This window comes from Myodes glareolus, chromosome 2, assembly GCF_982192425.1.
Source record: "Myodes glareolus chromosome 2, mMyoGla1.1, whole genome shotgun sequence".
Lineage (NCBI taxonomy): Eukaryota > Metazoa > Chordata > Mammalia > Rodentia > Cricetidae > Myodes > Myodes glareolus.
Window position 1 is genome coordinate 125,321,776 of NC_142027.1, and position 23,302 is coordinate 125,345,077.

The following is a 23,302-nucleotide window of genomic DNA, read 5'->3' on the forward strand; positions in this document are numbered from 1 at the left end:
AATATTCATAAATAAACTTAAACTACCAAAGAACACACTGTCTACTGGCTAAGACATAAAGTTTACCAAAATTATTACCTTTATACAGAAGTAATGGGGTTATTAATATTGTTGATTTTGTAAGAAAGAAAGAAAATTAATTTTAAAAAAGATTTATTGAGTGTTTTGCCGGCATCACGTGCATGCTGCCTAAAGAGGGCAGAAGCGGTCAATAGGTCTTCTGTTGAGCTACTATGTGGGCGCTGAGAACCAAACCCAGGTCCTATGCAAGAGAAGCTAGTGCTCTCAACTACTGAACCATCTCTCAAGTCTCTGGTTTCTACTTTTGGTTTTTTGAGACAAGGTTTCTCTGTTTAACAGTCCTAGCTTTCTGGAACTGGCTCTGTAGACCAGGCTGGCCTCCAATTCATAGAGATCTGCTGTCTCTGCCTCTGGACGCTGGGATTAAAGGTGTGTGCCACTGCCACCCAGCTTGGCTTTTTCTTTGAGTAGCAATGTTAATGATAACATTGGGCCAGAGCTGGCAATCAGACAAGGAGCAAAAGCAGAGACAAAACAAGTGTTCATGAACACATAACCAAAACCCAGAAGCAAGAAATACACACATAAATAATGCTACATCAAAAAATAAAGAAAATGGAAACCATATTCCAGCCTTTTCTTCTTCCTGCAGGAAAATAAAACAAAACCAAAAAAAAAAAACAAAAAAAAAAAAAAAGAAAAAACAAAACAAAAAAAAAAAAACAAGCCCTGTACAGGGCTAGTTGGCCAGACCATGTGTACTCAGGGATCACTGGAGACAAGATGATCCACACAGAGTTGTGCTATGAGTGGGCTCTGAAAGCTTAGTATGAACAAGGGAGAATGTTCTCATTATTTTATACTGACCAGATCCTCCAATAGTATTTTGGGAGTCAGGCCTGGTAGTACAGGCCTATAATTCCAGCTACTCAGGAAGACTTTAAGTGCAGGTCAGGCTGGGCAATGTAGTGATTCTGTTTCAAAATAAGAAGTCAGAAGTGAGCTGGGCTCACTCACAAGACCCTGAATTCAACACCTAGTACTTTGTACAAATAACAATCTGGGTAGAATTCACTAAAAAGAATGCACTATTGAAATGGATTTCACTTTCTCTTAGGACATTTAAAATCACATATGTGGCTCACGTTATATTTATTTCTACTGGATGATACTAGTGTGGACTTCCACAGGTGCAGGGGGCTGCCAGTGAGCACAGTCTTAGAGTTCCTGTCAGCAACAGGAGACTAATGTTCAGTCAATAGAACCTGAACATCAATACTGTACCATCTCTCATCTCACCCCTTGCAAAACAACACACTTCTTGCACTTTCCAAAGGTAAAATCAATTTCTGCTTATTGGCATTAAAGAAACAGAAAAATGTCAGACAAATATACATTATTAAGGCATTATATGGCTCTTCTGGAAGGAGTTGTAAAAAATACTAAGGATAGTTGTTCCAGAAATAAGGAACTGATAGCAATTAATTAAAGAATGTCTGGGAGTGCTGAGAGTACAATTCAATGGGAAGAGCACCTGCTTAGCATGTGTGAAACACTGGGTTCACAGAACCACAAAAATAAACATTATACTATTTGACATTATTTGAATTTTATCTTTACCAAAGCATGTGCCATGGCTTTATCTTATTATGTGTTCATATGTGTGTGCATATGTCTGTGAAGACCAGAGGTCAACAACTTTCCACCTTATCATCTATCAATGTATTAGTGTAGAAAGTTGTGCCTTAGTACCCATGTAGAGGTCAAGGAACAAACTCATTAGGCTGGTTTTCTCTATCCACCTTATGTGGCTGCTGAGACTCAAACACGGATCACCAGGCTTGCACAGAAAGCACCTTTCTTGCTCTGCTGAATCACCTTGCAGGCCCTTCACCTTATTTTTTGAGATAGTATGTCTCACTGAATCTTGAGCTCACTGACTCAGCTGAAGCGGCTGGCCTGAAAAGCCCAAAGAATCCTTCTAGCACCTGCTCCCAGCACTGGAGTACTGGATTATAGTGCACACTATATTAGATTTTATGTGGGTGCTGCCAATCAAATGCAGGTCTTCATGCTTACACAGTGGGTACTTCATCAACAATCAACAGAGTCATCTCTCTAGTTCCCAAGATTTTATTTTTAAATTTAAGGGGGAGGGGCAAACAAGATGGCTGAGCTGATAATGGCTGGGCAGAATTTGAACCCAGAGACTGACAGGTAAGGAGAGAAAACTGTTGCAAGTTATCCTTTGCCCTTCACGCGTTACATGCTGTGGCATACACATTTCCAAAACACACACAAATAAACAAATGAACTAATAAATAAACATTTTAAAAAAGTCAAGCATGATAGCAATAGCACATACCCACAAACCCAACACTTGAGAAGTGAGAAACCAAGAGTTCAAGGCCAACTTTGCTTGGATAGTGAGCTTGAGGTCTGTCTGGGCTAGGCACACACACACACACACACACACACACACACACACGAAGAAATGGGTAGGCTTTTTTATTTCTTTCATATTTAATTATTTATTTATATTGTAAGGCTCAAGTACTCTACCATCTAGCTACATCCCTGGCCCAAATCCAACACCTTCTGAGTATGAAACACAGTCCCCCACTTCCCAATACAACATTTACATTTTTGTACATTTAACTTTCACAGGCATCTTTAAAGAACATACTTGGACAAAACTGATAGATACAGGAACTTTCTGGTAGCAGTGGTTGTCAACAGAGACAAAACACATCCAAGAAAGTAAAAGGAGGCAGAAAGAAGACCACAGCAGCAACTCCTCCACATATATGACCACCAGCAAGCCACACTTTGCTTTGGAGCAACTCCAAACCAGCTGATAGTATGCTATGAAGCCTGGCATCTGTTTCAAAATAACTGGGGTTGGAGGTACAAGCAATGGAGGAGAGCGAAGTCAAGCCTGGTCATGAATTATTGTTGAAGTTGAATGAGAATTGCACTCACCTCTACCTTGATATACCGGAAGATTTCCACATCATCAAGATTAAGTAAAATAATGGCAGCAGTAATAAAGCTAAAGAAAAGCTGCCCTTGTGCCTGCTGCACGGAAGTCTGGTTCAGCATGAGCTGCCACCCCAGTGAGAATCCATGAACTTAGCAGCTGGAGCCACAAAAGACACTCCTCACAGGAGCCAATGGCACATTTTACTTTGATCTTCAAGCAGGCATGCATTGAGAAGGGCAGAGAAAGGAAGAGTGCTTACTGGAATACTTCTGAGGAAATCTTGCTTCACAGGGTTTAAATGTAACAATTTATGCTAAAACACAGAATCCGAGATTACAGTCCCAGGCACACCATCTGATGATGAATCATGCATTCTCTCCTGCCTGCTCAGGGAAAGAATTTTTCTTAACCAGTCTCTGGCCCAACAACCACAATTAGCTGAAAATACAAACCAGAGGGCTGAGTGACTGGACAGCCCTTCCATAGCAGGCAGGCCTCTCCTGGAGCAGCACAATCTCCTAGGCACCTGTTCACCTTTCACAGACAAGTATCCCAGGCAAAATGTCACAGGCTCAATTTCTTGAGGGAAAAAAGAAACTCAAACAGCGCTTCAAATTTCCAATAAAACATGGGGCAGGGGGGCTTAGTTTGCACCTGAAATTCACTCAAATCTAGAAGGGGAAGAGGTGGGTGCAGGGCCAGAATGACCTGTACCACATGTGTATTTGAAACTTCAGACCACAAAGAGGTGAACCATACCTGAGATAAAGTCGCTATTTTAGAAATGTATATATAAAAGGCAAAACCCCAAAACTGCTGAAACGTGACCTGGAATAATTACTGAAGATCGCTAGAAATTTCAGCACAGTAATACAAAAAGCAGCAGCCGCAGTCAGTGTATGACAGCCCAGTGAACCTGCACTAGAAATCATGACAGGGGTCCTAACATGAATGGGGAGTGTTTATAGGCCTTCTTTAAAAGTGACATCCAGTTGACTCTAGAGGATCCTCTAATTTTCACAGACAGAGAAGGACATGGGAAGGGACCTGTTTCACAGGGAGTTGATCCTCCATGTGACTACCGAGTGTGCAGACATCTGCTCGCTATGAAATATAACAGTCTGGATTACAAGAACACTGTACAGCAGCCTTAGGGATTTGCTACAAAGCACACAGAAATTTTTTAAGTCTAATGTGTTAATTAAATATATTAAATAAAATTAACTATTATATTGCTCAAATTTTACTAATTTTGAATGGGGGGGAGGACATGGGCTTGCCAAAGTATATGTGTGTCAGTCAAACGATAAGATGTGGGAGTCTGAGTTTCCCTTCCCCAACATGTGTCCCAGGGATCATGTCATTATTCACGGTGGTACATACCTTTGCCTTCTGAGCCATCTTGATGGGTCTCTATCTTCACTGTTTCCCCCCAAGGCCTGATCATTTACTTGTGACTCAAAGACTTATTCTGGACCAGACTGGAAGCTCTCAGGAAGGATAGCTTCCATCTCTTGGTAATCTGTTCTTGGTATTTCCTTTGACTTCCTTCATTCTCTTGATCAAAAGTTTAGCATCTTCTGCAGCCTCCTATTTTTCTATGTGTGTTGTTTCTTCAGAGCAATACATCAGCATCTGTGTTACAGGACACGTGCGTGGAGGAATAACACAGTAGAGCTTGGGTGCACTGGTCCTGGGCCTCTTACCTTCTTTGTTTAAGGGCTTCTGACAAGATATTGGTGAACATCGTCTCCTTTAGAGAGATAGAAAAGTTTTCGGATTCTGCTGTCTCTTTGGGACCACAACCACACCAAGGCACAGTAGTATGTGTCAGTTCAGGAATATTCTATCTGCCTTTTTTTTCAACAGTAACCAAGACGAGAACACTTAGAATGGCATCCATAATGCATCCTTAACAGACTTGCGCTTCTGTCCTCCAGTTCTCCTCAGTACTTAACAGGAATGCCTCTAATTCAACAGAAAGAGCACTTTGCCCTGGGTCAAGACTTCATGGGAAAACCTCGTATCAACAGGTTTCTGGGATTTTGTTTGTTTGAGACAGGATCTCTCTATATAGTCCCGGCTGCCCTAAAACTTGCTATGTAGGCCAGTGCACAGCTAGAAGAATATGGAGATGCCAGTGTAAGATTCTCATTTCACCTGGGATGTGTGCTGAGCCCCAGGTCAGCAGGTATCTGTGTGGATGTGTCTGCATAAAGTTAGGCACTGGGTGGATGAGATCTGACACCATAGTGGTGGGTGAGAGTAAAGAGTAAGGGGTTGCAGAGGGGTGTGCTCAAAGTACTTCTATCTTAGGAATCCTGAGAATCCTGACCAAACAGCTCACCTGTGGGCTGTATCTTACTTTAGATAACAAATGACAATCATGATTGACTGAGTTCAAGGGACTATTATGCTATTATGTATCCAGTCTGTACCTAATATCTATCAGCAGAGAAAAGCTGAGAAGGTAGGCTGTGTTATAGCGAAAATGGTCTTTAATGCCACCTGAAGAGTTGCCATGGAATTTAGAAGCTGCCTTTAATTCACTGTAATCATCTTATGTCTCCAGTAGTAATATTCTCTGAGCACACAGCTAGCTCAAAGTGTTTCCTTTGACCCCAAATCCAACTACAACTATTATTAGATAAAGATAATGTCTACATATCAGAACAGCTGAACAAAAGTCTGAGAAGAGACTACAGAGCACAGGAAGTCCTCACTATGTCTTGAGTTGAAATGACCAACTACAAACTACTTCTGGCTTTAAACTTGTGTTTGGTTGAGACAAGGTCTCCCTGTACCTGAGGTTGCCCTTGAAAGTGAAGCAACCCTCCTCTTTCTGGTCAGACTTCTTGAGTGCCAGAAACTACAGGCAAGAGCCACTTATAAGATCTAGACCTTGGGGTTGGAGAGAAGGTCCAGCTGTTAAGAGTACTGTCTGCTCTTTCAGAGGACCCAGGTTCAATCCCCAGCAACTACATGGTGGCTCACAACCATCTCTGAGATCTGGTGCCTCCTTCTGGCTTGCAGACAGAACACTGTATACATAATAAATAAATAAATCTTAGAAAGAGAGAGAGAGAGAGAGAGAGAGAGAGAGAGAGAGAGAGAGAAGAAAGACCTAGATCTTAGAAGTTTTTAAAAAGCATAGCATTGGGGCTAGAGCGATGGCTTAGTGGTTAAAAACACTGGCTGCTCTTCCAGAGGACCTGGGTTCAACTTCTGGCACCCACATGGCAGCTCACAACTATGTGATTCCAGTTCCAGGGGATCTAATACCCTCATAAGAACATACATTCAGGCAAAAACACCAATGAACATAAAATAAAAATAAAGTCTTCCATACACCGGTTTCCCAAAGTGGAGAAATAAAAACTAAGCACGCAGCATAAGCCAATTCTGCCGACCTCTCATTATCTAAAGGTGTCCACTGTGAGCACTCCTTTCTAGGAGCTCCTCCCACTCCCAGGAGTTCTTTCTCCCCTTTCCTAACAAATCATTCTTTGTTCTGCTCTAATTAATTGTTTTTCTAAGTAGAATTTTAAGTAATAATTTTCATTTTTTAAAATTAGCATGCTTCTATCTTTGCCACAGTTACAACCATATAAAAATAGAGCTGGAGGGCTGGGATGGAGTTCAGCTGCACAATGTAAGTTCCACATGCCTGTGCCCTGGGCTCAATCCTCAGCACCACAGAGAGGCAAAGCTTTCCTTTATTGTAAAATAATCACTCAGTTTTTAATCTTTAATTTCATATAACAGTTTTATTCTGAGCAAAAGTCCAAGGAAGATAGGTTTGGTAAATAAACTCAAATTGTGGAACTTTAAAATCCTATCTCTCCAGCTGCACACAGCTACCTAACTGCAAAAGGCAGACAGATCCTGGGTAGGCTCCTAAGCTAAGCTGCCATTAGTGAAGTTTCTCCAACAGTGCCCCACACTCCCAGCCATGGCAGGTGCATGTTGTGTTTTTTAAAGATGTCCATGTGTGTATGTGTGTGTGCATGCGAACATGCACCAGTGCCACATGAGTGTAGGTGCCTGAGGAGTCCAGAAGAGGGTATCAGAATCCCTTGGAGTTATCGTTGGTGGTGAGCCACTCAACACTGGGGCAGGTAACCAAACTTGGGCCCTCTGAAAGAGTGAAACACTTGCCAGGCAGTGGTGGCACACACCTTTAATCCCAGCACTTGGAAGGTAGAGGCAGACAGGTGTCTGTAAACTCAAGACCAGCCTGGTCTACACAGAGAAACCCTGTCTTGGAAAAACAAAAACAAAACAAAAAAAGAGTGCTACGCTCTCTTAAGCACGGAGCTTCTGAGATTCCCTCTCACATACAACTCTAGGCTGACGTGTGATTATTTATAAGGTCATTCTGGACAACAACACCTAGAGAATACTAAATCCCAGTTCTGATATAAACACCAGTGAAGGAAACAAGGCCAGTCTCCTTCATCATAACACATTTAATACAGGAGATGACAAAACTGGAAAAATTATGTAGAATCACCCTTCAGAGGGTGGCTCACTGACATGGGTTCCTCAAACTCCATAGAAGCAAGCTGCTTCTCGGGGATTGGTTTTCTCATGTGACTTGGACATGAGTGCTGCTAATGAAGGGAAACTCTTGCATGGTGAACTAAGCCCCTAGCCGAGGAGCTTTCAGCAGGAACTGCTCACAGGCAAGGTGAATCTACTGAGACAGCACTTAGCAGCGCTTCTTCAAGTGCTACAGTACTTGTGTAGAGACCAAGGCTCTCATCCGAGCCACTGCTCTCCTGCAACCCTGACAGAACACCACAACACAAAGACTATGGTCAGAAGGAAATGAGATAGACAGAAGCACATAGTTGATTCTGTGTCAACAGGAACAAACAGGTCATATTTACAGCAACATTTCTGTAGCTTCAACTATTAGGGCATTGGGGAATACTCCCCTGTGACTTAGGACTGGGAAATGTGTCTGCAAATGGTTATCCCAAAGGGAATGAAAAAGAGCAAGATTACTTAAAACACACACACACACACACACACACACACACACACACACACACAGAGTCAACCATCAAGCTGCTCACAATGTGATTGTTTTGACGAACAGTCCTCAGTTCTCTAGAGAAGAAATTACAGGGATTACAATGTTCTGCCTGCCTCAACAAGCCAGGAATTCCCTCTGCACTGAGATTCCCCAAAGCAACCACTCTGTGTTAATCACAACGAAACCTGTGTCTTTTGACTCCAGAGACTGGGTCTCCATCAAGCTCTTTAGATCTCTAAGCAGAGCAGGTAAGATCAAGCTGAAAGATAGAAAGAAAGGGTCGATTCTGTGAGAAAATAGGCTGCCCAGGGAAATGGGCAACAAGCAAAATGATACAGGTAAGAACAAATGGTCTACTTCAGGTTTCAGAATATGGGAAAACAAAAACAAAATAGCCACCTATTCCTTGTTAGCTCAGTAAACATGAGACTCCGTGGTAATCACACACACACACACACACACACACACACACCTATCTTCCTTCATTATTTTGGTCAGTTGCCTTGTCTTTAAAAGCAGTAAAAAGTGCTGAAAAGAGGGTTAGGAAGCAAGAGTTTGAAGACAAACTAGAAATAACTTCTGCGCACACACGTGTGTGTGTGTGTGTGTATGTGCATGTGTACATGCACTATATGAGTAATAGTTCCTCTTATTTCTTGAGACATGGTCTCAACTTTAGCTCATTACAACCTATAACTCAAGCTCCAAGGGGATCTCATTTCTCTGATCTCAGAGGGCACCCTTACAATATCATGCACATCTTCATTCTCTCTCTCTCTCTCTCTCTCTCTCTCTCTCTCTCTCTCACACACACACACACACACACACACACACACACACACAAACACACACACCCCAAAATAATAAAAATAAAACTAAAAAAAAGAAGAAAAATGAAAGGAAGGAAGGAAGGAAAAAAGCAGCTGGGTGTGGTGGCACATGTTTTTAATCCCGGTTCTTGGGAGGCAGAGATAGTTGGGATCTCTGTGAGGCCAGACCTGAAGGCCAGCCTGGTCTACATAGAAAGTTTCAGGATAACCAGGGACACATAGTGAGGCACTGTCTCCAAAAAAAAAAAAAAAAAAAAAGCAAAGATTTACTGGGAAATGATCTACTCTGGCTCAAGTGCCAACTGCAGCTTGGGAAACTGGTAACCTCCAGAAAATCACTGGCCAGATTTCCTCCACAAGCTACAGAGCTGAAGGCTGTCTCTCCAAAGCCACTTCATTCCTTTCTGGTCTGCACCATAATCTTCCCCAATGCGGAGTGCTGTGAGCAACACTCTTGGGACTAGAGGAAGCGACCGACAGATCACCTGGAGGACAGTTGTCCTGGATCAAGCCAATGATCAGTGCTGGCACTAAATATGTTCAGAGTGGAGGGCCTCTGGGAGAGCTGTCCATTGGTTACTTTTCTGGGTGGCAAGTATCTACCTGCACTAGCCCTTTAGGCTGAGAGAAGGGCTTTCTTTCTCTTTTTAATTGGTAAGATCAGATCTAGACCACTGGCCCTTAAGTTAACCTAATATTTATAGCAATTAAGTGAACCCTTACCTCCTCCCTACCCTGTATATCAAAGTCTGGCAGCCTGGCCCTAATGCTCAATCAATCCTCCTGCCTCATCTGTCTAACTCAGCAACAGGAAACAGAACACCTCACAAACCATGTATGTTTAACCTGATTCCAGTATCTCCTATAAAATAAAGAGCGGGGCTTGACCAGAATAGCATCCCCTGGGCGAGGCTGAACACCCAGGCAGGCAGGCAGCCCTTGTAGAGCTGCCCTCAAAGCATCCTCCTCCAACATGCATCCATTTCATTGTTGTAGTAAGGGAGCACCTCAGAGCAGCCAGGAAATGAGTCAATTCTTCTTCTTCTTCTTCTTCTTCTTCTTCTTCTTCTTCTTCTTCTTCTTCTTCTTCTTCTTCTTCTCCTTCTCCTTCTCCTTCTCCTTCTCCTTCTCCTTCTTCTTCTTTGTATGGTTTTCTTTTTAAGATCTTCATTTTATTTATTTGTATATGTGTCTCTATGTATACCACATGTATGCAGGTACCTTCAGATGCCAAAACAGGGGGTAGGATCTTCTAGAGCTGGAGTTACAAGCAGCTGTGAGCTGATGTGGGCACTAAAAACAGAACACAGAACTCAGATCCTCTACAAAAACAGTGAAGTGCTCTTAAACACTGAATTGTCTGGGCTGGATAGTTTGATGTCAACTTGACACAAGCTAAAAGCATCTGAGAAGAGGGGTTGTCAATTAAGAAAATGTCTCCACAGAAGCCTGACATGGGCTGGGTGAAGACACACTTTTCCTTTTTCTTTTCTTTCTTTTTTTTTTTTTTGGTGGTGGTTTTTCAAGACAGGGTTTCTCTGTGTGTACCAGACTGGCCTCGAACTTACAGAGATCTGCCTGCCTCTGCTTTCTGAGTGCTAGGATTAGAGGCGAGGTTAACCTGGGCTACATGATCCAGCCTCAAAAAACAAAACTAAAACAAAATCCTGAACAGATTATGATCTAACGGAAGGTATGGGAAAGTGTCTAAAATGAACCTGAAGAATGGAACCCTGAGTTAGATAGAAAGATGTTGAGGAGTTCCCTGCCATTTTCCCCCAGAGGGACAAACTAAAGCACAAGTCAGAAAGGCTCAGGGAGAGAGTCCCATGTGCAGAAACTTGGCCTCTAGGTAAAGCCTACTGCATCCATGCCAAGAACCTCTCGCTATTAGTCAGCCCAACAATGCAGCACAGGATCCAGGCACTCAGGAGATTCCCCTGGAGGGAAGGCAGATCTGCTGCCACCAAAGCCAACACAAGGCTCTTATTTGTCTCAATCAAGAGCTTTGTCCTAGTAGCTTAGGCAGAGCTGACACCTGCACAGTACTGAGACTTAGTAAAAACCAACTCCATAAAAGAAGTTACCATCGGTCTCCCATAAGTGACAGTGGGGCCAGGGTAGGCTCTGAGATAGTCTGAGAAACTCCAGCTAAAATTTAGACTAGGACAAGTGTCCAGAACCAGCCTCACCCACTTCATTCACAGGGGAGGTCTCCTACCCTGGCCATCCGAAGTCAGCAGGGAACTCCACTGGCTTGCTTGTCAGAACACAGGCTCACAGTGTGTACTACTCACAACTAGCTCTGTGAGAAAAGCCAGTCGCTGGGTATTAGGGTGCACCCTGTAATCTCAATACTTGGGGAAGAAGGCAAAAGAATCTTGCATTCAAGGTCATTCTTGGTTTCACAGAGTTCAAGGTCAGCCCGAGATATGTTAGATCTTGTCTCAAACAAACACATCAACATGAGTGGGGATGACTGTAGCGCAGAGGCAGAGCACTGTGAAGCACGGCAAGGCTTGGGGCCCTAGAACAGCCGAAAGGGAAGATGGTTTTAAAAAGGAACAACTGGGGCTGGAAGTGATGGCTCAGTGGTTAAGAGCACTTGGCTACTCTTCCAGAGGACCAGGTCTGGTCCCCAGCATCCACATGATAGCTCACAACCATCTGTTACTCCAGACCCAGAAGATCCAATACCTTTTTCTGGCCTATGTGGGCACCAGGTACAGACATACACACAGGCAAAATACCCTTGCACATAAAGTAGTAATAAAGATTTAAAAAAAAAAAAAAAAGGAACCAGCGATGAGCAGCACAGAGGCCAGCACAGTCTACAGCAACCAGGGGAGTGTTTGGACTTTGTTGAGCTTTTCTGACTTTTGTAAGCCACCAGCTCTCCAGACACTGGTCTGTGGTTGCAACCAAAACACAATGTCCACTTACAGATAATGTATAAAAGATGAGTGAGCAGATCATTTGGTTCTCCAGTCAACTCCCCAAGCTTGTCATTCAATAGCTCATTAAATATTCAACAGTGACATTTACAAGTACTAAGGAAGAAGCATTTATTTGTCTGCAAAGAGCACAAAGGAACAAAACGGTGCACCTACACTTTGAAGAAATGGATTGGCTTTTCTCCAGAAGCAACTTCATTTAACAAGTGTCTCTGCCACATGTTGTCTACTGTGTAGGGCTTGTTTTAAATGGGAATTTTAGACAATGAGCAATATACAAAGGGCTAACCATTTTCTTCAGTCACTTTCATAACTTCAATGAATGCTAACATCATCTCACAGACCCTCCCCCTCTGTGTCTGGCCAACATCTGGCCCAGCAGTTCCTAAGCCTTAATGCAGGTTGAAATGTCCCTCACAGCCCTGACCCTCTCTCTATGCCTGCACAGCATAAGTGACTCTCACAGGTGCTGCTGTTCCAGGACTCAGCATTCCACAAGCCCAGAGATTCCGCCTCCAAAGGTCACTAAGCAATCCCACCTTTCATTCCCAAACTTGGCCATTCCCCTTGCACATCCCAGCCTGTCACAAGCAGCCTTCAGCCTGCACTTCCAGAGTAGAAATCTTGAGAATCTGCTGGGTGTCAACCCAGCTCCCATCCCTCCCTCCCTCCTCGGTGTCCTGTGTCACTAACTTCTGCTGATTTTGTCTGCACTGCCTGGAGCCCACCCAGCTCCTTCCAACTGTCCTGGATACAGCCCTGTGGAGCTCAGCTTTTTCAGCAGCTCCTACCTGTTCTATTCCAAAGCATCCATCTGTTGTTCCCACACTGCCATAACCATGTAGCCCTGTAAACAAAATCCTTCCATGAATAGGCCATCCTTACTCGCTTGTACATGTAAAAGCATTATTTTTTTTTCTTTGCATTGGTGTTTGCCTACATGTGCATCTGTGTAAGAGTGTTGGATTCCCTGGAACTGGCATCAGAGAGAGTTGTGAGCTGCCATGTGGGTGCTGGGAATTGAACCTGGGTCCTCTGGAAGACCAGCCAGCTCTCTTAACTGCTGAGACATCTTCCTAGCCCAATAAAAGCATTCTTTTCAACATAATGCTGCTTGCCTCTGGGGTGAGGAGCTTCACAACCAGGAGAAAAGGGGAGGAGCTGATTCCGGGCTTCCAAAGCATACTGGCACAGTACGAAACTGTTTAGAAACTCCTGAGAAGGCAAGAGGTGAACAAACCTAGTCATCCTGTTTCACATACGGCTTTATATTTATTTACCGCAGGAACTACTTTGGAGGCAAAGGCTTTGTTTTTAGCTCCCAACAAGTATCCCTTGCGCTTGTCACATGGCCATGTGTATATTTTCAGAGAAGTGTCAACAACAACTCAGAAGAGTAAAAAATGATTTGACGACTTAGCTAAAATGCTGAACAGCTTTTCTCCACTAAGAGAACACTGGGTCAATCAGTTTTGAATTTGAAATCACATATCACCAAACAGACACAGTATCCTGTGAGAGGTGCATCCCTGGTGAGACCTCATTTCAAAGGGAAACTCTGAGACCTATTACCCAGTAGTGGCCAAAGCTCAAGTCCAGGTTTTAGGGAACTGCTCAGGCCTGACCCGGAGCTGCTGTCCAAACACTGAAGTGAAAACACAAGCGCTTTTCTGTTTGCCTCATTCAGAGCAGCCAACCTTCAACAGCTACCTCAAACAACGATGTGCAGAAATGATTCTGAGAAGCCAGAAAACGAAAACATGCTAGGTGATGGTAGCCTTGAAAGGTCAAAACAAGCAGTCAACAAAACAGTCTGTACATTCCTCGACCCACCACAACCTATTCTGTAGGGAAGCCACTTTTGTGGACCCTGGCAAAACTGCAGTCTCTTGGCAGTCCTTGGGATTCACACCAAGAACAGATAGAAATTGTGGAGAGCCTGATATATACATACATGTTAAATGTAACACCTTCCAGACTAACATGAAGCTTACTGGAGAAAGTGATCCTCAGCACCTGGATGAGCTTTAAGCATGCAATCTTTCTGGAGGGTTCCCAGGTTCTATATGCACAGACCCTTGGCCTGCTGCAGAATTCCTCAAGGAGTAAGCTCTTAAGAACTATTCCAATGCAAAGAGAGGCTCACCTCACTGTCACTTTACAACAGGACGATAGGTACAACCTAAATAATTGAAAGTTGAGGGCCAATTCAGTAATTCTAGCACATAATGCAGGAAATGCGATGAACTTTGCTCGTCAGTATAGAAACATCTACATTAAATCACAGCTAACAACGCTGCTCAAAAGGGTATACACACGTATATGTGCAAAGGTCAGAGGACGTCACACTGATTACAGTCAAGGCATATGCTACAAGTGTTTTACACAGGAGTCTTTTGAGCAGGTGTTACTTTACAAGCACAAAACAGAAGCACTTATTTCAAAGCACTTGTCAGTGCAACTGAGTCCTAGGTTCAGTCTTTAACACTAACTGTACTGAACCTCCTTGATTTGTCAGCTTTACAGACGAACCACAGGAGACGGGTTAGTGCAGCTGTCTGAAGTTGTGCAGATTTCAAAAGAGCAAGGGAAGTGATCTGCCACCTCCACTGCTGCTTTCAGGAGAGGCGGCAGACTCCGAAGTTAGGTGTGAAAAAGACACAAATGACAAAGTGAGGTCTTCACTCCTCACACAAAAGGACCTGTTTCCTCCTCCAGTGCACCACCAAATCCTGCTTGGGATCTTATGGAAGCACTCAGCACCTCTTTTTTTCAGTAAGGACTTTAAAGTATATCAAAAGGCCAGCTCAAGTCCAAGTGACTAGTGTCTTGCCTGTCATCAGTATTGTGACCTCTGCAGCCTTTGCGAAGGCTCTGGACTTATGATTGACTTTATAACTTTAGCAACAGTGAGGATGTGAAGCTCACATTCATAAATGCTCCTAACAGTAACAGTGCCCTACATGCCACACATCACTTCTCAAAAAAGATGGGACATTAACACAAATTTTAAAAGATAAACTCACCCCAACGTCTTCAGAAATAAAATACTGTGAACTTACTTTCCCAAAACATTTCCTGAGAAGTCTAATCTTATGGCCTAGGCACAGCCTGAGAAAAGACCTTTAGAAAAGATATTGGAGAAACTACATGAAAGGAACTTGGCATTTAGCCTGAAGTTGACAAGTGTTTGATCTGCCAGAGGACATGGTTGTAGGTCACATTCTGACCTGGTGTAGTGTTCCCGGAGTCACACACCAGCACCAAGTCCATTTGGACACTGCTACAGACATGCTGCCTAGTTTCATGATACCACGCTGAAGTTCAGGGACAGCCTCCTCCCACCCCAAATCCCTCCCCAGCAGGAATCCATTTGCACCCTACTTTTCTTGGGATTTAACAAGTCTTTGAAACATCTATCTAAAAAGTATAAGCATTTATACTTCTAAAATCCAGTGGCTTTCTCTACAGAAAGACCCATCCAGAGCCTTCTAGAGATTACTAATGTCTTGAAGGAAAAGTGAAAGTCAGGACAATGTCAAATTGAGCCCAAAATTTCCAGATTACAAACTGGTGAACAGGAAAAATAGCTGAAGGCAATAGGTGAAAGTGAAGGTACCTCATAAGCCCCTTACACAAAGTATAACTCATCTACACAAATACACAGCAGGGCAGGGAGGCGCAGGGTACGGCAAACAGTCTCTACATCAACCCTGTCATCTTCCAACAGTATCTGCAAAGTCAGCCCTCACCAGCCCTTCTTCTAAGGCCACACTTCTCACACTTCCTCAATAGTTCATGTTCTTTTCTTTGAGACAGGGTCTCACTATATAGCCCTGGCTGGCCTCAAATTCAGATCCTCCAGCCTCTGCCTCTCGTGCTGAGATTCAAGGTGTGTATTACTAAGCCCAGTTGACGTTTTTCTCTTGAAAATATATAGATTATAACATCAGATTTACTTAAAGTACCGATTAATCTCAGACCTTATATATTTAATTACTGTAATTTAAAGATAATTTTCTTTATATAAAATAATTATATATTCAAACTATACCAATTTATCATCTATTCAAGGCATACACCTGAAAAGATTAAAAACACATGGGCATAGCCAAGTGTGGTGACATGCCTACAATCCCAGCACTTAAGAAGCTGAGGCAGAAGAACTGCTGAGAATTCAAGACCTGCCTAGACTATACAGTAAATGGTCACACACACTCCAAAATAATCTAACACCTACTCACACAAAAGCTTACATAGAAAAATGCCAAACATAATTTACTATAGCCAGTATGTAAAATGATACCCACAGATACCAACAAATGGGGTTGTTGATCCCTGAAATACAATTTTATGCAGCCATGATAAAAGATGAAGTACTAACACATTCTCCAACTTGAACTCTGAAAATAAGCTAAGTGAGCCAGGCAGTGGTTGACCCATCCTTTAATCCCAGCACTCAGGAGGCTGAAGCAGATAGATGTTTGTAAGTTCAAGGACTGCCTGGTCTACATAGTGAGTTCCAGTTCAAAAAACAAACTAACAAAAGGAGGAGAAAAAAGAAGAAAAGCTAAGTGAAGGGAAACAGCACAAACTACATATTCTAGGAATCCACTTACATACAACGCCCAGAACAGGCAAATCCAGAGAATCTACAAGCTACTACTACCAGGCTGAGAAACATTCACAAGCTGGGAGCAACTGCAAATGGCAGGCTTTTTTTGGGAGGAGCAGGGGACAGGTTCTGGACTCAAGACAGTAGGTGAGGCTGTACAACCTTCTGGATTTAAAAACTGAGCATACATGTTTAAAGGGTGAATGTCATACTGTGACTTTGCAACTCAATTTTGGCTTTTATGGACATGTACTATGGGGCTAGAGTGTCGAGGTCATAGGATAGCTTGAGAAATCAGTTGTCTCCTTTTGCCATGTAGGTCCTGGGGCCCAAACTCAGGTCATTAGGCTTGGTGACAAGCACCTTTACCAACGGAGCCATCTTTCCAGCCCTGCAGCTCAGCTTAAAACAACAAAAACTCAAGGTCATCATCAACAGGTAGATTTGACTATAAACTGACACAGACTTTCTGGCAGAACTTGAGATTTCAGAGAAGCCTCCCTGAAGCGCTGGAATCGGTGCACTCTCCCAGCGACCACTTATACAAAGTGCAGGTCAGACTCAGACACATCAAACCCACTCCAGTTCTACATGTAGCTCACCTCATCTTCATACCTTAAAATTCAAAAGCCAGGCATGGTAGTGCACACCTTTAATCCCAGCACTGGGGAAGCAGAGACAGGTGGATCTCTTCTGAGTCTACATAGTGAGTTCTAGGTCAGCCATGGCTACATATAGAGAGACCCTGTCTCAAAAACAAAAGCAGGGGCAAAGAGATGGCTGAGCAGTCAAGAGCACGGGCTGCCCTTCCAGAAGACCCAGGTTTGACTACCAGCACTCATGTGGCAGCTCATGAATTCCAGTCCAGGGAACCTAATCACCTCCAAGGGCACTAGACATGCATGTGGTACATACATGAAGGCAAAACACACAAACACACAAATCTTTTTTAAAATTAAAACATACACAAACAAACAAACAAACAAACAAACAAAAACCTACAAACACCACCACCCCAAAGAATGTTTTTAAGATTGGCAAGACTCACAGAAACACTTCAGAATCCTGGCCCAGTAAAAACTTGAAACCAAAGACTGGAATAGAAAACTGTTTTATTTTCATGTTTATGTTCCAAGTTAAATTGAGTTTAAACAAACATCCCTCGGCTTTTTAGGAGCAGCTTCACAGCTCAATCTTTAGAGGTCAGAACTTATATGGTACAGACCATGCCGACTATTTTCAAATCAATGGTTTCTGCAAGATGTGTTTAGCATGCAGGGAAGTTTTTGTTGCTTTCCAGTTATGAGTCAGAGAAAATAAAGCAATTACAAACACATTCACATTCTCTCTCTCTCTCCCTCTTTTCTCCTTCCCAGCCCTCCCAAGTGTGGCAGAGAGGCCCGTCTTTACCGATAACTAGTGGTTCTTTAAGTCACCTAACCATCTGAAGGCCTCTATTTGCTCACTACCAAAACATGAAAGAAATGAACTCCAAGGTTTTGAAGTCTTAAGTTCTCAACAGCCTTTCAATGCTCCTGCTGTGGCTGAGGGAACTCAGAGATGACATCAGGTAGTTTTCATGATTCTGTGTACCTAGGAAGACACAGCAATCAGAGTAACAAAGCTACAGGGAGGAAAGAACAAGAAAAGTCCCTATAGCTTGTGCCCGTGTGGGCTACTCCTGCTAGCCCAATAGAGAGAATGAGCCTTTGCCAATTTTCCACGGGATGGGAGTGGTGCCTGGTCTCACCACACCCACCACAGCCAATTTTTCCTAAAAGAAGTCCAATGGGGACAATAACAGTGTGAGGCATCAAGTACTCTTCATCATGACTAACAGGACGGATCAGTTTCCCATTTTTACTATTTTTTGACAGTTTCTCTGTGTAGCTCTGGCTAACCTACAACTCACTCTGTAGCCCAGGCTGACCTCAAACTCAGTGATCTGCTTGCCTCTCCCTCCCCAGTGCTAGGATTAAAAGCATGTGCCACTACCCTTGGCAAATTTCAATTTTTTTTAAAAAAAAATCAAAATAATATTTTCTTTCTCATACAAAAGAAACTAACTTTCATTCCTAACAGTTAAAGAGAAGCCCACAGTGAGTGATCAAACTGCAAAAAAGAGTCTCAGAGACAGGGTCTCACTATGTTGGCTAGGCTAGTCTCAAACTCACAGAGATTTGCCTTCTTTTAATACAATTCAGCTCATAACTCCCATCAGTCCAGCCTGTGATGGGATAGTGTCAATAGAGTAGAGGCCACCAGCTGGTGAACTGGTTCATGGCTGCCAAAGATCAAGTGAGACCAGCTTAGGAAGTTGTTTCAGGTGACTCTCAGGATGACTTTCTGGAAGAGCTCCTCCACAACAGGATAGTTCTAGAAAACATGACTCTCAATATTCCCATACACTCCACCATTTGGAGGTGTGTATGTGTGTGTGCACGCGTGCGTGCATGTGCATGATTTATTAACTCTGACTGATCTCTTCTTGGTCACACAGCAGCTGTGTGTGTGGCTGTCCTATGGCATTAGATGCACAAGAAGCTGGGATCTCCATCAGACCCTGAAGCCTGTGCCTTCAAAGCCACATGCAGGTCTACCTACAGGACTGAAGACCAGAGTCTGTGCAAACCTGTCTCTATGCACTCTTCTCTGGAGATGTTCCTTCCACAGACAAGGGACCAAGGTAATTTAAGAACTTAGTGCTCTTTGCTACATACAAACAAATCTACTGAAGGTGTCTGTGGTGATGGCATAGGAATGCATGCTGTTAGAGGGACAACAGGGAAATGTGACTGGCTTGCCAGAGCCAGGCCTTAAGGTCTCATGGACCACTCCTTTCATCTTCCACAGGTAAGAAATGGCAAACTCTTAGTCCACCAAAGATCAAAAATCAACTACTAAGTTGAAAAGCTTAACCTCAAACCAGGTATGGTTCCTGCCAGAGTGCCAGAGCATGAAGTTTGCTTTTTTAGAAAGGGTCTGACTACTATCTTCTGTATCCTTGTAAATATGCCACAATACCAAAATAGTAGCATGTTAAAATTCTGCATAAGGATTTAATACATTCAGAAACAGTAGCCCCTTTTCTCCTTGAGGGATGCATTCAAGGCCCATAATGGGTGTCTGAACCCTTTAAGTTCTTTTTAAAATACATATCTATAATAAGGTATAATTTATAAATTAGGTACAGTAAGATAGTAACAACATTTGTTAATATTAAAACATACTGTAATAAAAATTATACAAATTAGTACCCTACATCTTCACTTGATCTGATAACCAAGATGACTTCTCAGTGACTTAACTGGTGGTTAATTTAGAGCAAATACAACCAACAACGAGACAATCTGACAGGGCATGGCACGCTCACCTGTAGTCCTAGTACCACAGGACTACTCAGGAGTCCAAGGCAAGAGGGTTGTTTGAGGCCAGGAATACATGGCCACCCTGGGCAATACAGTAAGATCCTGTGTCAAAACAAACAGTAACAAAAGAACCCCTGGGTAGATATGCAAGATTCTGATACATACTCAGGATGGCATTTAATTTAAAAATTAAGAAAGGTTTACTGCTGGGATCTTACAATATTCTCAGACCTCAGGTACTAGAAACTACTATACTCCCAAATTATCAATCAAATCACAGGTTTTTCAAGCACACACACACACACAAAACCCACAACTATCCTCTCAGCTTTATCAAGTGAAACTTTCTGGCTCACTATCCCCCAATTTGTTGGCTGACTGCAACTCCTAACACTGTTTTTTGGTGGTGCTGGGTGTTGAAGCAGAACCTCATGCATGGTCCAAGGAAGCAGTCGACACTGAACTGCCCACAGCTGACTGTAATTTTAATATGTGGCACTACAGATCCTCAGGTCACTGAAAGTGCTACCTAGGTGCTAGGTGACTCACAATGACAGCTAATGGCAGCCTCTTAAGAAGGATCCTGAGTCTAGACAGACTTCACAGTGAGTTTGTGTAATTCCAAAACCTAAGCTTCAAGGAAGGCTCTCTGAGATCTGATTTAAAAATAATGGAAGTTATGGCACACACACACCTGTATCCTCAGCACTTCGGAGGTGGGGGCAGGAGGCTCAGAAGTTCAAGGTCAGCCTCCAGTACACAGCCAGTGGGTAACCAAAAAACCTGCTGTTCTTTTTTAAAAAAAAAAAAAAAAGCAGCAAGCAATTACTGTTGCAAAAACAATTATTTGCTCCAATGTCAAATTTTGTCTTAGCATATGTAACTTTAAGTAACTAAAAGCTCAATGTCACCGGAGAAGTGAAACCAAAGTGACATTTGAACCTACAGCCAATGACAGCATGTCCTTCAATTTCAAAGGAAGAGCTTCACGAACTGAAAGAGCTTTAATGACATACACGAAATCTCCAAGGGCATATACACTAGGTAAAGTTTCTGACTGCTTGTGGATTGTTTAGCCGTTTGGACAGCTCTCTCCTGTCTCCTCCACCCAAGGAGAAACTACTTTAGGTCTTAGGAAGCACCTGTGGCCTAAAAAGCTGTGACGAGTCTCATCTTGGCTGCAGCCTACAAGCAGGTCCGGCCATTCTATTTTGGGTCAAGGAGACCTTCTGCCACCCCAAGTGACCTCAAGTAGACAAGTTCGGTTTGGGAGAGAGCACTGCTAGAATTTCTACCCAGGCTAGCAGTCGACCCCCAACCACAAGACCCTTCCTGAAAAAGATGGAAATCGGGGGACGGCCGAGGCAGAGGGGAGTGGGGGGAAAAAAGCGGGCCTGAGGGCTCCCGCCGTCTGTCTTCGGTCTGCTCCGGATCCCGCAGCTGGGGCCCGGCCGTGGCATCAGGAGCTCGCCAAGAAGCAGGGATTCCCGGGGCGCGCAGAGGGAGGAGGGAACGAAGCAAAGCGAGGTTAGCAGCCTGCAGGTGTCGCCGAGCGAGGAGGACGAGGTCGCGTGGGGGCTGTGACTAATAAGAGTGTGGCTCTGCACCGGGACAGACTGGACACATTCCCAAGGCGGTGACCTTGGCACGTGGCTCCACCGCTCTGCCCCTCGGTTTTCTCGCCACTAAAGTGGGGGGATCGTGAGGCAGAAAACGACTCTTGGGGTGCTTTGCGGGGCGCTGCGCTCCGCGGAGGAGGCAGGAAAGCCTCGCACTCCGGAGTCCCCAGGAAGCAGACCCGGGGCCGAAGGACTCACCCAACACGTCGGCCGTGCGGTGGCGGGCCACGAAGCACGCATCGTCCCCGTAGCACGCGCCCTTCTTAAGCAGGCCCTTACGGAAGTCCTTGCCGAAGCCGCAGCCCGCCGTCACCAGTCCGTAGTCGCCACTGCCACCGCCGCCGCCGCCCGCCCTGGGGTCGGTCTGCGACAGGCCGCCGAGGACGGCGCGGGCCACCAGCCGCCCGTACGACAGGACCGAGAACATCGCCGCCGCCGCCCCCCCGAGGAGGCGCGGGGCCCGGGGCACCGGAGGACGCCGAGGCCCGGAGCCGGTTCTCTCCTCAGCCGCAGCAGCGCCGCCGGGGCGTTCCTCAGGGCGGCGCGCACTGGCCACCACCGCCCCTGCCCGCCGCACGGGGCCTCGCACACGCTCCGCCGCACGCACTGGAGCCAGAGCGAGGTCAGAGCCGGCGGCTTCCCCGCCTCAGCCAAACTGGGGTCCCAGCTGCAGCCGCCGCAGCCGCCGCCATCTTCCGCCCCACTAGCGTGTTCCGGGCCGCGCCGGCAGCGCCGCCCCCTCTTCGGCCCCGCCCCGGCCCCGCCCCCTAATCGCGGCTCAATTCAAGCCCCGCCCCTTCTGGTTCGCAGCCCAATGTAGTCATTGAAATTGAGCTTGCGCAAAGGGTGTGGGCGCGGAGTCTCCTGGGAGTTGTAGTTCAGCCAGTTATAGTAGCCTTAGTCTTGGCTACCTGCGTTCCAGGCTTTTGATTTCCCAGAGGATCTTAAACTACTGAGCATGAAGAGTAGACTGGTTTTTGTTTTTTTTGTCTTTTTGGAGGGAGATAAGAGCAGAGTCCTTTTTTTTCTCTCTTTTCCCTATCTCTTTTGGCCCTCTTTTCGGATTTTTAAGAGTCTCATGGAGCCCAGGCTGACCTCAAACTCACTCTGTCGCCAAGGTTGGCCTTGAACTCCTGATCTCCTTGCCTACTACTTTCCAAGCACTGGGATTACAAATTGTGCAACACCATACCCGGTTTAACAATTTCTTTCACACCCACACACCATTCATTCCTTTACATAACTGTGTAAGAAACCAAGATTGAGGTTCTATACGTTACAATATGCAGTAAGAAACAGCAGTATACAAACCTAACATTTCTACAATTAAGAAAGCCCATGTCTAAAACGTCTGTGCCCCAGGTCCTAAGCTTGACAGGCTACCTGGCCAAGCAGGTCGTCTCCCTACCTCTGATTTAGACACTGTGGGGGACTGAGAACTGACAGTAACGAGGCCCTTTCTCTCTCCTGCCACAGCTGCTGCCTCTTAAGAGGCCTATCTCTTGGCAGAAAGAAAGGACCAGGCATGACAGCACATATATTTAATCCCTAGCAGTTGGGAGGCAAAGGTAAAATGATCTCCCAGTTTGAGTTCAGCCTGATTTACATAGCGAGTTATAGGGAAGTCAAGGTTACATAGACCCTGTCTCAAACACACACACACACACACACACACACACACACACACACCACAACCAGACAGAGGAGGAAGGAAAGGGGGGGCCACTTATTTTTATTGTCTTCTAAAGCTCTCAGCCTAGCTCTAACAAAGATATTAAGCAGCCTTCCTCAAATTTTTACTACTGTAAGTTATTTTCCTCAGAGATTATTTCGGTTGAAAAACAGCTAGCTAGGATTCTTTTTCTTCTTTC

At 44.5% G+C, this 23,302-nt stretch overlaps 1 protein-coding gene across 2 annotated transcripts in view; it reads right to left on the reverse strand.

Annotated features, from left to right (window-relative positions):
• Pptc7 (protein phosphatase targeting COQ7) overlaps positions 1-22,134 on the reverse strand; it is a 37,709-nt gene extending 15,575 nt beyond the window's left edge. The window contains exon 1 of one of the 2 annotated variants that reach the window (XM_048447375.3): positions 21,630-22,134. In XM_048447375.3, coding sequence (XP_048303332.1) covers positions 21,630-21,858 — 229 coding nt within the window. In that variant the 5' untranslated portion in view covers positions 21,859-22,134. Of the gene's footprint in view, positions 1-4,387; positions 4,645-21,629 lie in introns of those variants that run through there. The other variant, XM_048447377.3, reaches the window with a different exon arrangement.
• Positions 22,135-23,302: the final 1,168 nt, after the last annotated feature.